Source organism: Mytilus edulis, chromosome 1, assembly GCF_963676685.1.
Source record: "Mytilus edulis chromosome 1, xbMytEdul2.2, whole genome shotgun sequence".
In the NCBI taxonomy this organism is placed as follows: Eukaryota; Metazoa; Mollusca; class Bivalvia; order Mytilida; family Mytilidae; genus Mytilus; species Mytilus edulis.
The window spans coordinates 18,478,146-18,491,902 of NC_092344.1; the positions used below are offsets into that span (position 1 = coordinate 18,478,146).

At 30.7% G+C, this 13,757-nt stretch overlaps 1 protein-coding gene across 18 annotated transcripts in view; it reads left to right on the top strand.

Moving 5' to 3' along the window:
* LOC139525523 (inactive tyrosine-protein kinase transmembrane receptor ROR1-like) overlaps positions 1-12,843 on the top strand; it is a 170,093-nt gene extending 157,250 nt beyond the window's left edge. For all 18 annotated transcript variants that reach the window (XM_071320948.1, XM_071320922.1, XM_071321004.1 and 15 more), the window contains 8 exons: positions 421-508; positions 894-929; positions 2,735-2,886; positions 3,670-3,879; positions 4,538-4,645; positions 5,204-5,329; positions 7,184-7,288; positions 8,255-12,843. In XM_071320948.1, the coding sequence (XP_071177049.1) occupies positions 421-508; positions 894-929; positions 2,735-2,886; positions 3,670-3,879; positions 4,538-4,645; positions 5,204-5,329; positions 7,184-7,288; positions 8,255-9,921 (2,492 nt within the window). In that variant the 3' untranslated portion in view covers positions 9,922-12,843. The remainder of the gene's footprint in view (positions 1-420; positions 509-893; positions 930-2,734; positions 2,887-3,669; positions 3,880-4,537; positions 4,646-5,203; positions 5,330-7,183; positions 7,289-8,254) is intronic.
* Positions 12,844-13,757: the final 914 nt, after the last annotated feature.

The window sequence follows — 13,757 nt, forward strand, 5'->3', positions numbered from 1 at the left end:
TAAATTATTTCTTTTATCTGTTTAAAAAGCATTAAATTAACCTTTAAAAAATATCTGAATATTTAATTGTTTTCACCTGCATTCAGCTGAAAGTGTCAGAATTAGCTGAACATTTGTTTAGCTATAATGATAATAAGTTGGCCATTATAGTTCAAAGGTTATGGAGTTTTTAAATTCTTTGATATCTCAACATGCTTTAAAAAAAATCATCTAGTCTTTATTTAGAATCTTTTAATGTATAGTTTTTTTTATCCTCAAGCCACCAAATTTTACCATATCATTGTATTTATTTCTAGTTTTTATTTCTTTTCAATTTTCTTAAAAAAATTTAATTTCATATCATTTCATTACAAATTAATGATATAAAATTAATTTTAATTTTTACCTCCCTAATATTGTATTTCCACATTTTTTCCATAGAACATCCTCCCAAAAAGGATAACAAGGGTGGAGGATCTAAGACTGATGTGGATTCATCATTCCCAGATCTAGGTGATGATACAGATAGGTAAGTTCAGATATAACGTGGAATATTCCTTCTCTGGAATTAAAAGGTTGTTTATTTTTACATTTGCATATGACAATTTACAATTTCATATGACAAATGTATTTTATGAGCTGAACAGTATATGGATTTATTTTAACACGTGGCTCGAACTCTTTAAATTTTTCTATTGATTTAGAAAATTATTTTATAAATTCTCTATAAATTTCATTTTGAATTAAAAGAAAGTATCAATAAAAATATTTTTTACTTATTGTTTAAGTAAATGAAGTAGTTAAGAAAGAAAGTGTATAAACTAAAGAAGCCTAAACATCTGAAAAATGGTTTAACACTATGACCAAAAAACATGTATTAAGTTGCATTTTAAGATGGAAAATTTTCTTTAAAGATTTTCTGGGAAGTATGATCCAGAAATATATAAAAAGTAAGTAATCATTTTAATGGATTGAGGATTATCATGGCTTCTATTTACATTTTTTAATCTTTTATTAATTTTTTTCCTGACCATTAGTGGGATTTGATACATAACTGGTATATATTTTTAATTGCTAATGTTTAATTCTAATTTATGAACATATTTTTTTTTCTTTCAAATTTCAAATAAAGAGTGGGTCAGTTAGCATTGCCCAATCTTTTTGAATAAGAACATATTAAATTCTTTGTAAATAGAAGCACATATTTAATCCCAATTCTTAATTGTATCTATATATTGTCATCCTGCTTTTGGCTATTCTGCAGCAGTCATTCAGATGTTTATATAGATTTTGATGGCTTGCACTTGCCTTTTGTTAATTATCTGTGTTTCCAATAAACTTCAGTAGCTTTCCACTTCTTTAACTAATCCTATGTAAAAGGTTTCATCTTGCAGTGACTATACCTGATATATAATGTTATTAAACCTGAATAATAACTATGATCCTTGCAGTGCATAGAGCATTAAGTGCACAAAAAGAAAAAAAGGAAATTACTTTGAAATTTAACAATACATTGCAAGATGAAAATATTACAATTCTATCCATTCTTAGCTCTAATGTGAATCAATATTTTCTATTTGTAACAAAACAGTTAGCTTCAAGCTAATGTTCATTCATTTTTCTCAAGCTTTTCCTAATAATGCTTTGCATAAAAAATTTCATGTTCTTACTCTAAATGTAACAACTAATAAGACTATTACACAAGAGATGTTGATCTTTACAATATGCAATTAACCCATGATACTATACAGTTAACCCTTAGGCCTTACACTATACAGTTAAACGCTACATGAGCCAACCTTTACACTAAATAGTTAACATTTGCCCAATGGAGTTAACCTTTACACTATATAGTTAACCTTTACACCATACAGTTAACCTTTACACCATACAGTTAACCTTTACACTCAACATTTTCCCTTATACTAGTTAACCTTTATGCTATACAGTTAACCTTGACACTTTATAATTAACCCTTATACTTGTTAACCCCTACACTATACAGTTTACCTTTACCTTTAAACAATCAAATTAACCTTTACACTATAGTTAACCCTTACACTACTTAACCTTTACACTAGACAGTTATACAGATTGAAACTAATTATGTAGCATATACATGTCATAAATATGATATTTTATATTAAAAAAAAATACAGACGAGGACCCAAGACTTCAGACAATCAGTTGCACAAATTTGTAAATTGATAGAAATGCACCATTTCAAATCTTTTTTATTTATGAATATTTCAAATGTGTAAGTTCCTTAAATTTGACATAATTTACTGAAATACATGTATGTTGTAAATTTGTGTGCTCATATTATTTTTAAAGCATGTTGTATTTTGTGGTATTTTTTTTTAGATTTTTTAGTTTGTGTATAAATGTGTAAAGGCAAATGCTTGCTGTTATTTGGTTTTTACATAAATTATAATTAGAATAAAAATGCATTTCAAAGAAAACATGTTTCTCATTTATGGTAGGAAAAGACATATTTTAATGGAAAATTGTCAAATAAAGGTATAAAAAATGTGATGTAAAGATATAATATTTTTATTTTTTACAGTGAACAATTGCCTTTGACTAAAAAATTACATGTAAAATAGATGTACCAATCTGTTATGTGGACAGTATTAAAAAATTGTCAATACATTATATAAAAAAGCATCTATTTTTCTAGCTGTCAAAATGATTTTATTAATGATACAAAAAAGAAAGCTATCAGATTTTCTTTATACTAACTTTAATTTTACAGATTGAAAGAGGAAAGCAGTGGTAGTACTAAAGATGACAGCAATGGTTTCTGTCAACCATTTCGAGGAAACATGTGTGCCAGATTTATAGGCAATCAGACAATTTATGTCAATTCTGAGTATGCTCAAGGTGTAAAGGAAGAAAAATTTATTGGTATGTATGAATTTTTAATGGCCTATTCAGCAATATTTCAAAAAAGTGTGTTTGAGGGCTTGCACCCTAGAGTTTCATTCGTTATTTTAATCAATTTATGCATGCTTTTCTGGGAAAAGTAGAGGTCTTAAACTAGGAATCTCCCACCATGGTTCATCCCTTATTCATATAATTTTGTAAACAACACTTATTTATGTTCTCCACTTTGATCAATGAAATATATGTTCCGTATTTCATTTTGAAAATTTGTAGTTTAACTACATACAAATTTTATTGTGGACAAGGACTGATCAGAAATAGAAATTGCAGATTTTTTATTCCTCAAGTGTAATAGTATTTGACAAACATTTGAATTTAATCAAGGGACATAACCTACAATACTATGTTCCACCAAAGACAGAAAGAGTTTCTTTATCTCAGTTAAGATTAAATGTAAGAAGCAAGTGCTCTAAAATACAGACAAATGAAGCAAGATTAATTTTACCATTAATTGGCTTAATTTTTATATCTATAGATGGATCACTTAGATAAAACGACAGTGTCAATTAAGTAAAATTTTAAGATTTCCCTGATTTGGGTTTTGGTCATGCAATGGGAAATTGGCCTATTTCCTTTTTTTCCTGCTTCATAATTTATCTAAGATACCAATCATCTTTTACATATTTAGAAACTTTTTAGCTAATACTGTCATAATAGAATGATCAAAAGAATTTGTGTGAAAAGGGACATAATCCAGAAAATGTACCATGTAAGTAAAATATTCTTTAATTGCTATCTTTGTAGCTGCTTTTACTGTGATTGCTGCCTCCAGTGATATGTCAGCAGAATGTCAGAAGTATGCCATAGAGTTTCTATGTTTCTACACCTTCCCTTTATGTGATCGTCAACATATCAACCCTACTCCTCGTAAAGTCTGCAGAGACGAGTGTGAAATGCTCGAGGGCACTATCTGTAAAAAGGAATATGTCATTGGTAGACATCATCCAATGATAGGTAAGTTTGATGTTTCATTGGTTGATATCTAATTAATGGAATATGTCATTGGTAGACATCATCCAATGATAGGTAATATTGATGTTTCATTGGTTGATATCTAATAAATGGAATATGTCATTGGTCGACATCATCCAATGATAGGTAAGTTTGATGTTTCAAAGGTTGATATCTATTTTAAATGAAATATGATTTAAAAGTTGCTCTATGTACCGGTAATATGATTTCAATGTTAATGCCTGTTGCTTCTAATGTTTGTCCTATATACTTGTACCACTGATATTTGGTAAATAGTGGACACTTCTTTTGATGTTCAAGTAGATAAAATACATTTTAAAATTTTGCAAATGACTTCAAACAGAATTCAAACTGTTACAGTTGTAGTTATAAGGTGCAGTTTCCTGGACAGTGAAGGATTTAGATACCAAAGATCCTGAAAATAATATATATAATTGAAAACAGGGGTTGTGGTGTATCAAGTCACCAAACAAAATCCCTACAGGCATTGGACAAAATTAAAAACAATAGAAAAACTTTATTTGCTGTTCTTCATCTTAAAGTCTTAATGAGACATAAAAAAAATGCAAAAGCACATGCATTGAACACAACTCAGAACTAGTAGCACTATTTTTATAATTTAAGTACTCTTTTTTTTAAGGGGAAGGATTCCTTCCTAAGTGCTATGACTTACCACCTAGAGGTACCCCAGAGGGAGATAAATGTAAAGGTATTAATGTACCCATTGATCCTACACAACGACCAGAAGGTAAAATTATCTTTATGATTTACAGAAATTGAGAAATTACAAAGTCAAGCATATCCATTCAAAGATTCCTTTGTTAATTATAGAAGCTATTCAGATTGTACTGAAAGGTTTTAAAAAAAAGCTAGTTGTTGAAACCTAAATCGGTTGATTTATGTTATTTGTAAAGTACATTGTACTATTGATAATTTGAAGAACACTTAAACTAATGCATTATAAACAATATACGGAAATTGTCATTAATAACACCACTAAAAGTTAGGTAATAGTACAATGAAAAAGCTTTATGAAATATTGGCAAATTAAAGGAGAAAACTTGTTTTATAACTTTTTATTTTTTTTAATTCTGGCTACATCTGTTAAAAGTTTCCATTCAATCAGAATTAAAATGGTAGACAATAATATCCCTAGTCAGACACTATACTTAGTGGTTATATTTTATTTTCAAACTTCTGTAATATATTATTTACAAAAGGGATTTGTAACATGATTTTATACTTTCTTTGATATCAACACATTGTGTACATTTCAATGCTTATTTACTGATTGCTTGCTTTTTAGTTCACACATGTTATGGTGGTAATGGCATGAAGTACAAAGGATCTATCAATCACAGTCGGTCTGGAAGGCCATGTATGAACTGGAAAAATAATCCACATTTTAAAGGCAGTGAATATCCTGATCTAGGTTAGTGATTGATAAAGAAATAAGAAAACAAACATCTATTTGTCAAATATGTTTTTTTTTTAAAAGATGAGCATCATTTTTGAATTTAACGATGACTACCAAAGCTCTGTATTGAGCAAATGTTTCTCCTGCAACTTTTGTTAGACAACTGTAAGCCTTTTAGGCATTTCGCTTCTCAGTTTCAAAATAATTATCTTTTCAAAACACTAGTTTATATTGATAAGGGATAAATAAAGGAATCCAAAGAGCAAAAAAAATATATATCACTGTGCTTGTTTTCGAGATATTATTAGCCATTGAAATTTAGCGGGAAACTATTCTCTCTTGACTTTTCATAGCTTTATCATTGACAAGTTTAAGATCTAAAAAAACTATTAAAAAATAATTAAAAATTTTACAGATGGCTTATCATTATATATGTAAAGGATTTACTAAAAGAAAAATGGGGGTCACTGGGCAAATTTTTTCAAGGCATTGAAATAGATGAAACCAGAGGATTCTGAAAATCTGACAAAAAATTCAAAACATGACAAGCCAGCTTCCTTAAGTTTGCATATGATTAAAAAATGAAAGGTTTTGTCAAATTTCAATGATACTTTCACCAAACAACATTCTAGGCGAAAGCATGGAAAGGGTGGCATACATGATAGACAAACATCTTTATCATATGTTTATCCCTTTATCACTGTAAAAATGAGACATTAAAATCTAAATTGACAAAAAAAAGTACAGACATTAGCTTTAACTTGGGACAGACACATTAATTTATGTCTGAGTTATAAAGTTTTTGTGAGTTCAATCTTCATTTATCTGTATATTGATAAGTTAAGATCATTTCTGTTCCATTTATGATCGATATATCATACAGTGAAGCAAAACAAAGATTTTCTGTGCCCTGATAACAGGATTGCGTAACATATTTAATGACTTTAAAATATCTTCATAGCTTGTTTGAATCATGTAAATGATTTTTTTCAAATCACACAAAAACTGGGAACTTTTTGTATTTGCATCAATAGAAAATATAAATATGCTCATCTATTTTCATCCTTTTTTTGCTCTCATTTCAAAAAACATATGACATATGAATATTTAAAATATTTTGGTCTGATTCTTGTGACTTATTTTTATGCCCTATTTATGGACATTATTATGCCCCATTTATGGGCATTATTATGCCCCATTTCTGGGCATTATGTTTTCTGGTCTGTGCGTCCGTCCGTTCATTCGTACGTCTGTTTGTCTGTCTGTTCATCCGTCTGTCCCTCTTCAGGTTAAAGTTTTTGGTCGAGGTAGTTTTTGATGAAGTTGAAGTCCAATCAACTTGAAACTTAGTATACATGTTCCCTATGATATGATCTTTCTAATTTTAATGCCAAATTAGAGATTTCACCAATTTTTATGGTCCACTGAACATAGAAAGTGATAGTGCGGACGGGGCATCAGTGTACTGGGACACATTCTTGTTTATAAATGACACAAACTTAGAACTTCTTGTATTGTATAGAAAAATATGAGACTCTCAGCTTTGTTTGGATAAAAACTAAATATTTCATCCTCTCTTTATGCCCTGTCTTTGATACTTTTCTGGTCTTTGCATCTATCCAACCTATATCGGGTGCAAGATCTGGCTTCAGGTAGTTTGTGGTTAGTTACATCAACTTAATACTTAGTACACATTTTCATTATGGAGTGACCAAATTAGGGTTTTGACCGAGATAGCACAGAGAAGTGAACATAGAAATGAGATTGTGGGAGCGGGGCATGGTGTAACATATGGGGTCAAAGGAAACATGTTCTTGTTCTTTTTATTAAGAATAATATTTAATATTATTATTTAAAAATGTTTTGTAGGAAACCATCATCTGTGTAGAAACCCGAATGGTACATATACAGGACCATGGTGCTATACTGATCCTTCATATCATCATACAGAATTATGTGATATCCCTAAATGTGGTATGTATTTTTATGCCCCCAGTGTAGCTGAGGAGGTATTAAGTTTTACCCTTATCTGTCTGTTTGTCCATCAATACGTCAGGATTGGTTTCCATTCTCTAACTTAAGTTTGCCTCAACCAAATATTATGAAACTTATACATAATGTTTATTACCAAAAAACTCCATATCAAGTACAAAATTTGGATAGCATCACTTTTACAGGTCTTGAGTTATGTCCCTTTATAACATTACATGCAAGAGTATCATCTGTACCTCATTTATTTTAAAATAAAAAAAGTTAAAGTTTAATTTATACTTTAAAAGTTTATGGCAGGGATCATCTTGATCATTGTTCAAGACAGTCAACTATCAAGATGAATTGCTGCAATAGAAACTCTGTACTGGTTATATGTTAGTATTTCATATTGTATTCCAGATTTTTTAGATTTTATATCAAGTGGTTATCTCCCCTTGATATTGTTGGTTTTTGCTGTTTTACAATGATGAAATTAATGTGCTATCACTGAAACAATCTCCAAATTAACAGTCCTTTCCTGTAGAATAACAGACCTTTTCAGCAGCAAATACATAATAAATATGACTCGCATTCATAAATCCATTTTTCTTACAACAAACTTTTAATATCATCAATGTATGTATTATACTTGCCAAAGAGAAAAGATAATAGAAATGTTTGCCTTCATTATTATTGCAATTGTTGAAAAAAAATTGAGCTGAAATTAAAATGTGAGATAGGTGATAGCGATTTAAAAAAATGCAGTATTGAAAATATCCTATCAAAATACAAAAGTGAGTTATTTTTGTGACTCCTTTCTTGTAACTTTTGAATAAATGATGAAGTAAAAAAAACCTTGCAAAAATTTCTGAATTAACAGTAATAAATTTGAAAAAAACATTTTATATCTTGATAGATAACAGCATGTTATATTTCAATCAACCATATTTTTTTTTCACTCCTTTTCAGTTGGTGCTGGTCCCGGTCAAGGAGCTATTGGAGCAGAACCAGTGAACAAATTAATGTATTTAGTACCAGGAATAATTGTACCACTAGCTTTGATAATCTTACTTGCCATTGCATGTTTGTGTCAGAGACATAAAAAACAAAAAGATGCTGGTGTCAAAACTAAAGTTGACCAGCCGGCCACTAACATGGAAACTGTTCCACTGAAGTCAGCCATGAACGTAAGAGACTTTCCGATATCTTCTATCCGGTTCCTACAGGAATTAGGTGAAGGTCAGTTTGGGAAAGTGTTTAAAGGAGAAGTGCTTGGTCTCTATGGTGATAATATGATTTCTAAAGTAGCCATTAAAACTTTGAAGGAGAATTCTTTACCCAAAGTTAAGAACGATTTCCGTCGTGAAGTTGACCTGATGTCTGAACTTAGACATGGAAACATTGTGTGTTTACTTGGTGTTTGTATGAAACAAGAACCTATGTGTATGTTATTTGAATACATGCAACTAGGTGACTTGCATGAATACCTTGTTACTCATTCACCTAATTCAGATGTTGGGTTATCCAATGAATCGGAAGGTTTAAAACATGCGTTAGAATACGGTGACTTATTACACATTGCTACACAAATCGTTGCTGGCATGGAATACTTGTCAAGCCATCATTATGTACACAGAGACTTAGCCGCCAGAAATATACTTGTTGGTGACAATATGTGTGTTAAAATCTCAGATTTTGGTCTATCTAGAGATATATATTCACAAGACTATTACAGAGTTCAAAGTAAATCCATACTTCCTGTAAGATGGATGCCACCGGAGGCCATTTTGTACGGAAAATTCACCACAGAAACAGATATCTGGTCTTTTGGTGTTGTCATGTGGGAAATATTCAGCTTCGGTTTACAGCCATACTATGGTTATTCTAATCCAGAAGTTATTGAAGTTGTAAGAGCTCGGCAAATCTTGCCTTCACCAGAGGAGTGTCCAACAAGAGTATATGGTCTTATGGTTGAATGTTGGCATGAAGTACCCAACAGGAGACCCACTTTTAGAGAAATACATGCACGTCTTCGAGCATGGAAGACGGAAGTATTAATGTTAAATCCCCACTGGAGCTTAAGTCAGAGTCATTCAGCACATTCAGGCAGTACACATCAGAGTTCTCAAAGTGGACCTAGCCATCATAGTAGCACTGGTCCAAGTAATACAACAGCACTGACTGGGCTGACAGGAAGTAGTGGCGGATCAGACCCATCATCAACAATGTCACATCCAGGAATGATAGGCCATCCGGGAATGGTCCATCCAGGAATGGGCCAACCCCCACCAAATTACCAGGATTCAACACGTGTTCATTATTATCCTAACTTAGGTCCGCAACAAATGCAACAGTACCCTGGTCAAGGTCCTATATTAATGCAAAGAGGACCTCCACCCAATCAGATGCCTAACCATAATGGACCTTCAAAATTATCGCCAGCTGGCTCAATAGCTAGTAGTAAACAATCATCTAGTAGTGGTGCTTCATCCAATTATAAACCTAATGTCTCAAACTGTAATACTTTAACTGGACCAGCTACAATAGACGTGTCTGAGTGTCAAAAGTTTTCAAATTTAATGTCACAGAATAGTTACATTCCAGAACAAAGGACGGTAGATTATAACGAGTGTTAGTGATTAGTTATCTCCCCTTGCCAATCAAAAATAATGTTAACTATTACAGACCGGTGTATTAGAGCTCCTTTAACAAACCAGGTCTCAGATGTGCTTTGCATGTAGGAACCGACTTCTCATCTCGTACCTCATTAGTCACATGACATAGTCACATGACATAGTCACATGACATAAAACAAAGTTTATTAATTCATGTAGGGAATATTGAGATGTCAAATTTGTTAAAAACTTTGGAATAAAGAAGAAAAGTTTAAGACTGTGGTGATTTGAAAATTAGGCATAAAGGGAAGTAACTGTTTGAAATGTTATTTGTTTGTCTGTGCTTGGCAGCCTCTAAATTGTCACATTAAAGTGCTTATTTGTGTTGATTGTTATATTTGTTTGTTTTAATTTTACAAAATCACTACCAGTTTTGGCTTTGTTTGGAATTTTTGTTTTTGATTATTACTGTATAAAAATGTTATCGTTTATAGGTATTCAACTTTTACCATAATTTGATTTCCACTTTTCGGCATTTCTGGCAGGAAAAATTGTTGGAAAATAGAATACATAGGTTTCAAGAAAAATCGTTTTTGATTTAAAAATTCAGTTAGATTTGAAGGTGCTAAACCATCTTAAAGATGGGATATATTCATTTTTTTTTTTGCAATATATTACATCATGATTCCATTGTTGCTGGTTTTTTGAATATTATATATATATATAAGTAGATGACAGTATTGTTTTGCATTGCATAATATATCAGTATAAGTTTACAGTAGATACAGCATTTTACCATCATTTACTGTAAAATGGGATATTTTTCGTGAGTTTATTTTTCGCTAAAATCATCATTGAGGTTGAATTACAAAACTATTCACACTATACAAATTAATCTTTTAGGAAGATGAGAAATACTCGAAAATAAAGCCTCAAATTCAGGTTCTAGCCTGAAAATTTTAACTCCACGAAAAAATTACCAATTTACAGTACATTTTTTCAAAGTGTGCTATCAACTCATTTTAACAATTAGTTATAAATATATCATCATTTTATTTTCATGATTTAATTTCAAGTTAAGTTTGATAAAAAGATGCAACATATTAGTTCTGAGTCACAGATTTAGTGGAGTAACTAAAACCACTCAGCTATATTTTTTTTATTTCAGACTGTGAGACATGTTTTCTTGAATAGGAGTATATTTCAGTTCACTGTATTTTACACATTGCCTTTCAGTATTCTTGATTATTTTATTGAGTTATTCCCCTTTTTTGTTTTTGATTTTTGTTTTGAGGTTAATCAAAATAAGTCTAAATGGCAGTAAGAGAATAAAACATTAAATACATTTGATTTTATTTCAATGCTGTGTCTACTCAGAATATAGTTGTCATGGTAACATTTTTGTATATAGTTCACAGCCATATTTTCTTAGTTTTCTGTATATTTTTATATAAAAATCAAATACCAAAGTAACCTGATCTAGTCACCATTATTTATGATGAAATCCTAAGATTTGAGTGATATTCTGTGTATGTATATATATTTTACTTTTTTTTTAAGTCAAGTTAATTGACAATTTAAAATAGACCAGTTCATTTGATTTCTCTTCGACACATACAGCATGGATTGATATATATTTTTATAGGTCACATGTTAGACATGTGGTGCATGTTATACAAAACCCTAGCAAAAACCTAAAACCTAAAACTAATTGCAAACATGTGATTGAAAGAAATTTACAACAATTTATTTTTAAAGAATTGGCTTTTTCTTATAGATGTAAAATCAAAAATGAATCGACCTTTAAATATTTCTTGTTTCTATAAACAAATCACATTTGGCAAATTTCTTATTATTGTTTTTATCCAAAATAGCTGGAATTAAGAAAATGACATTGTATGTGGAAAAATCAAAGAAGAAAAGAATATAGAGATGGACCTTTGTATATTGATTTGGCCACATAAAGCAATTTAAAATCTTCAGTTAATGTAACTTTTTCCAAATTACAAGTATTACAGTAAAATCTGGTTATAAATTATACCATGAGATTATTAAGGATGGAGTAGTTTACTTTATAATAGTGAGGATATGTTTACATATCCCCAAAAATATTGTTGTACAAATTGGTTGTGAAGATTTTGCCTTACACATTGATAGTTATGGATATGTTACAGTTTTACATGGTTTATGTTAGGAGTTATCTACCTTTCTCACATAAAGATACAAATCATCCTTACAAGATAAGTTGTGTAATTGGATATCAGAAATACATGCACAGTAGTAGTATCTGAAAATGGATAATGCTGTAGAATTTAACACACAAATACTTTTTACAAAATGTTTTGGCGAGATAATATGAGTCATGGCTTAAAATTGAAATCTTTTTGTACTTAAGCCACTGTATTGTTAAAAAGTTGAAAATTATCAACCATTATCTATAACTGATAAATTATAAAAAAAAAATTGATTTTTTTTTTAAAAACCATGAATAGTTGAAATAATCTGTATTCAAACCATTGGTCTTAAGCAGCTATGTCTTTTTCAGCAAGCTGTTACTTAATATTAGATCAGAATTTCACCTTTTTTCAACTGTAAAAGATTGTATATCAGATTTCTTTAAATCAGTTTTGAATTATGATTTACAGTATCCATGAGAAATATGTTGTTGAGATTTACACGTTAAGACATTGTCTAAACAAAAGTTAGTTTGTTAATTGGTTGAAAAGTACTAATTAAGAGACCAACTAATTTAGAATTTTATTATACAAGTTTGTTAAGAAGTTGATGTATAAAATCAGTGCCTCTGATGTGAGGTTTATAGTTTTGCTTCATTGTAATCCTAAGGCTTACAGGACTTTAGTGTAGGTTCTATATTGTATGCACTGTTCATGTCTTGTAAGCTGTGGCCTCTGTTGTCACAAAAATAAATTTCATAAAACATTACATACTGTGTTTGTTTACTGTCCACAACCCTTTAGCCATAAGGTATATATAAGATCTGTTTGAGATCGTCATGAGAAGTCAATATCGCAAACCCCCTATATTCTGTGAGGTTGTCACAGATAGTCAATATCTTAAACACCCGGTTCTTTGTAAGATCATCATGGATAGTCAACATCTTAAATTTCATGTTCTGTGTGAAATTGTCGTGGATAGTCAATATCGCAATCACCCTATTCTGTGTGAGATCGTCATGGATAGTCAATACCTTCAACACCCTTCTCTGTGTGAGATCCTATAAAAGAGTAATCACAATTACAGCGGATTCCATTGAGTGTGTAGCGAAAGGTATTATCTTTGGTTTAAGCTTGCTTGTTAGCTGAACCGTGAAGTCATTATTAGGTCAGGTATACTACCCTCCTTTCGAAGTAGCATAGTCCAACAGACAAATAGATTAGTTTTCTGTCGGACTAGTCTATTCTTAAAGTAGGGTAGTTTACCTAACCTTACAATGAATTCACGATTCAGCTAACAAGCAAGCTAACCAGACATTACCTTTGGCTACACATTTAATGGAATCCGCTGTAATAGTTCTTTAACGTGCAGAGAGTATGATGACACTCTACAAACAAAAAAAGAGGCACTAATCTTTAAATTTAAGAATTCAGACTGTTTTTAAAAGATTATGCTATATACTGGCTTCAATCTATTGTCATTGATGGTTTATATCTTAAACCCTCTGTTCTGTGTTAAATCGTCATGGATAGTCAATATCTCAATTATTCTGTTCTATGTGAGATCGTCATGGATAGTCAATATCTCAATCACCCTGTTCTGTGTGAGATCGTCATAGATAGTCAATATCTTAAACACCCTGTTTTGTGTGAGATTGTCATGGATAGTCAATATCTTAATCA